The sequence below is a fragment of the Microcebus murinus genome, chromosome 14, assembly GCF_040939455.1.
Source record: "Microcebus murinus isolate Inina chromosome 14, M.murinus_Inina_mat1.0, whole genome shotgun sequence".
NCBI classification, from domain to species: domain Eukaryota; kingdom Metazoa; phylum Chordata; class Mammalia; order Primates; family Cheirogaleidae; genus Microcebus; species Microcebus murinus.
Genome location: NC_134117.1, coordinates 52,173,310 through 52,177,072, shown reverse-complemented (window position 1 = coordinate 52,177,072; position 3,763 = coordinate 52,173,310). Strand labels below are relative to the sequence as shown.

General features: G+C 58.2%; 1 protein-coding gene across 3 annotated transcripts; it reads right to left on the bottom strand.

Moving 5' to 3' along the window:
• Positions 1–343: 343 nt before the first annotated feature.
• On the bottom strand, positions 344–3,455 carry FAM241B (family with sequence similarity 241 member B). Of its 3 annotated transcripts, none has more exons than XM_012762645.3 (4): positions 3,347–3,450; positions 2,118–2,185; positions 1,829–1,955; positions 344–1,151 (listed from the first exon to the last, which is right to left on the bottom strand). In XM_012762645.3, the coding sequence occupies exons 3-4, from the start codon at positions 1,919–1,921 to the stop codon at positions 882–884; spliced, it is 363 nt and encodes a 120-aa protein (XP_012618099.1). In that variant the 5' UTR covers positions 1,922–1,955; positions 2,118–2,185; positions 3,347–3,450; the 3' UTR covers positions 344–881. The 3 variants fall into 3 exon arrangements, with proteins under 3 accessions (XP_012618099.1, XP_075866180.1, XP_012618100.1); XM_076010065.1 differs by lacking the exon at positions 3,347–3,450 and adding an exon at positions 3,069–3,329; XM_012762646.2 differs by lacking the exon at positions 2,118–2,185 and having other exon boundaries at positions 3,347–3,455.
• Positions 3,456–3,763: the final 308 nt, after the last annotated feature.

The following is a 3,763-nucleotide window of genomic DNA, read 5'->3' as shown; positions in this document are numbered from 1 at the left end:
AGGGAAGTCTCACGCCTGTACCCTGGCTCTCCAGACCCTACAGCCTCACCTGCCTTTCTGGCCAGAGGACCCCCACCCCACAAAGCTGACCTTCAAGTCCAGCAACTCAGAGAGAGCTGAGAAGTCATCCACGCACCAGCTCAGGGGTCCAAGCCCAGAAGTTACCTGGACCTCCCCTCCCTGGGACCCTATGGAGAAAATCTTACAAACCACCCTCCGAGGTCAAATGCCCGCTGCTGCCTGTTCCCCAAACTCAATCACTCCCAAACTACCTTCACTATGTCTTCCAGATCTGCACGTAGCTGTATGATTGGTTATTTATGGATTTCTTCACAAGGACTCATTTTTACTTAAATCTATTTATTGAAAATGTCACAATAAATTGAATGCCAGTACCACTTGTCCTAAACAATAGGTAGCCAATAAAAATATATCATTAAAACAAAACAGTGCTATAAAAGTCTGGAAACTTCTCCCCTGCCCTAAGCCCACATCTTGCTCCCTAGGAAGAGGAGAAGTCAGCACGCCTTCCAGAGGCATTAGAACGTATTGGCACCAAGCTGAGACTTTCTTCTTGCCATAAAAGGACTGAAAGAGAATTGGAAAAGGAATCCCTTTCTTGCTCTCATTTTGTGCCACTTAATGCAGGCCCTATGCCACCTAAAAACATCTCAAGGGAACCATCATATCATCCACCCCATACTTTGGGAATGCTGGACTGGAGCCTCCCTCTGCCTCATGCTTAACACAAGGGGGAAACACACACCTGTGTCCCTTCTCTGATCACACCTTCATGGCACCACTAGATCCCTTCTGTTCTCACGCCAAGACCCAGTAAGTCCCTCTCGACACACCCGCCCCCATCAATCAACCCCCAGAGGTCACCGCTGACTCAGGTGGGACACCAGGTAGACCAGGCCCACCAAAAGGAGGCCACGGACGCCGAGCATCATGAGCAGGAAGAGGAGCAGGATGGAGGTCACTGGCTCCACAGCATGGTTGCCAAGATGCCACTGCGGGAAGCCCATGTTCACCAGCTGCCGGTTGAGGTCATTGAAGGGGGACTGAGCAGCACCCAGCCTGATACCTGCCTGCTGCTGACGGGGTCCAGGACCCCCTGTGGGGGCACCATGGCCCCTGTTGAGAAAGCTCTGGAAGGTGAAGACAGAGAGAGACGAATGAATCCAGAGACCGCTTCCCTGGAGTTGAGGTGCCAGCCGGGAGACAACCCCTCTAAGCTGGGCCCCGCCCTCCCCTACAGCCATCCTGGGCCACACCCTCCTTCTTCAGCAATCCCAGGATGCCACCCATAAGAATCCCAACAACCGAGTCACAAGCTCTCAGAGCACAGAAAATGCCAGTCTGTATTCCCCACGTCACGCCCAGGGGAGAAGGTGCCCAGGACAGAGAAGAGAGCAGGTAGCTGAGGCAGGCTGGACAGCAGGCATGGCTCTGGGGCAGGCATTTTTAACACCCATCACTCCTTTCTTTAAAATGGTGATTCTGTGCTCACCTCCTCCATTCCCCTCCAGCTCCTCTCTCGCCCAACAGACTCTTAAAAGAAACATGCTAGCTGCAGTGGGGTTTCTAACCAGGTTAAAGGAGCATGAGCTCGTGGGCATGAAGTCTGGGGAGGCTGCCCCTTCCCCAGCAGAGGGATCACCGGGGGACAGGGGCTGGGCAATAATCCACTGTGCTCCCCAGCTCTCTGCAAAGGGGGCTTCAGGCCAGCAAAGGTTAATGACCACCAGCAAGAGAGACTTCTGGGAGCGAGGAGCAATCAGTACAGCAGAGGCCAGCTGTCACCACCACAGGGATGGGTACCCACCTGTCGAGGAGTGCTACCCCTTGGTGCCGCAGTGGTCCTCACTCGGGGGTCATCATCCTGCACGATTTCCCCATTGGCCAAGATCCTCACCATCTTCCCAGGAGCTGTGGGCACCTGTGGGCTGCACCTGCAATGCATTGGGGGGGGAGGGAACGACCCAAAGGAAGACACGTGACACGGAAGTCCCCCACTCCCTCATTCTTCACTCTTAGTGATCTATGACCAAGGTCATGAAGGCCTGAGGGTGATTCTTTCCCTAACCTCAAAAACCTTGAAGGAAAAAATTTACCAGGAATTGAGGGATGCTTGCTTTCAGTGGTGCTCACACAGGCGACCCACGCTGAGCGGATGCTGTGCCTGATTAATAAAAACGGGAGAAATAAACGCAAGTTGTTTGCCAGGAAAAAAAAATCCTTCAGACATTGAGTCCACTAGGAAAGCTATCAAAAAGGATCCTTGGAAAAGGAAATTTTATTACTGACCACTAGTGGTAGGACAACTGGGCCTAGAGTCCTTGCTATGGACCGTGGAAAGCCACTGAGGCGCACCTCACTTAAGCCCCAATACACCCTTCTGAGGAAGGAAGGTCCCAGCGCTCACAGCTGTTGTGCAGGTTGAGGCACAGAGAGCTGTAAGTGGTTTTCCAGGGATCATACATCTATGGGCAGCAGAGAAAGAACGGGAAGCCAGGAACTCTAGCTCTAGGGCCCCTCTGGGTACTAAACCAGGGGTCCCGGGTATGGCTCAATTTCCCTTTCGTTATAAAATGGGTGCAGTGTGCTGTTTTCCCAGGGGATAAATGCCAAGGGCCTAGGCCTTCTCCCTCCAGGAACACGCCCTGGAGATCCGGGCCCCTTAGGGTTACTTTAGATCCGCCGCCTGGCAGCAGACCACACTGGCCCAGGCAGGCCCTGGGTGCTCAGAAGAGCAGACCTTTGCAGCAGAGGGCACGCCCTCACCTGTCCCTCCCCGCCCGGGTAACACCAGTCCAGCCTTTGCTAACAGGAGGGCGGCGCCCAGCCTTTCCCAAACACGGACGGGGAGGCTGCGTGGCTCTGGGAAGGCTCCACTGCGCGGACCCCGGGGGCCCCCGGCTGGGGGTCCTTCCAACCTCTCCCAGGGCCTGAGTAAAGGCCATCTGCTCTCAGGAGAGGAGCCACAGTTTCCATCTAAATTCTCCAAAGCCCCCGCGATACACATGCCCCAAAGGGTTAAGAGCCGCTGTCCTCTCGCCCGTGACCTGGGGCCTGGGACAACAGGCGGGTCCCCTTGCTGAAGCCTGCTGGCCCCGGAGCAGACCAAGCGGGTCGCGGTCGTCCGCAGTCTCTTTGTGCTTCGTCATCCGCCCCCGCCAGGTGGGCCACAGGCGCCGGCCCTCGGAGCACCTGACGCCACGGGTGGGGGCCGCGCAGGGGCGCTGCCCGGGCCGCCGCGCCCCGGCCGCCGAGCCTCACGCCGGCTCGAGTCCGGGCTCGCGGGCCGGCGAGGGATGCGCGCCCTCGGGGCCGGGTCACCCACCTGCAGGCGCGGCTCGCGGCCTCGGCGGCGTCCAGTCGCGGCGGCTGCGGGGCCGCTTCCTCCCACCTGACCTCACAGGAAGCGCGCGCCGGAGGGGCGCGGCCGAGCGCGGCGCAGCGGCCCCCTCTGCAGGCGTCCCGGGGCACTGCAGCTGCCGGCCGGGGCGCGCGCCGTGCAGGGCAGCGGCTGGCGGAGAAAGGGGGCGGGAGACCGGAGGGCAGGGGTCGCGGATGCAGGAGAGAGGATGGGGAGGCGAAGAAAAGTGGGGGAGAAGAAGAAGACAAAGGAGGAGGGAGAACGGGAGGAAAGGCAAGCGAAGCCCACGGAGGGAAACCCAAGGAGGTGGAGGTGCCCTGGCCTGGGAGAAAAGGCGAGCACAGGCTCAGAGCACGAGTGTGACTTTGCTGAGCCAGCTTC

Excerpts from the sequence above, each read along its gene's own strand:
- FAM241B (XM_012762646.2), bottom strand. The coding sequence starts at position 1,921 with ATGGTGAGGATCTTGGCCAATGGGGAAATCGTGCAGGATGATGACCCC. Across the intron at positions 1,152-1,828 it reads GGGGTAGCACTCCTCGACAG|AGCTTTCTCAACAGGGGCCA; the intron begins GTGGGTACCCAT and ends TTCACCTTCCAG.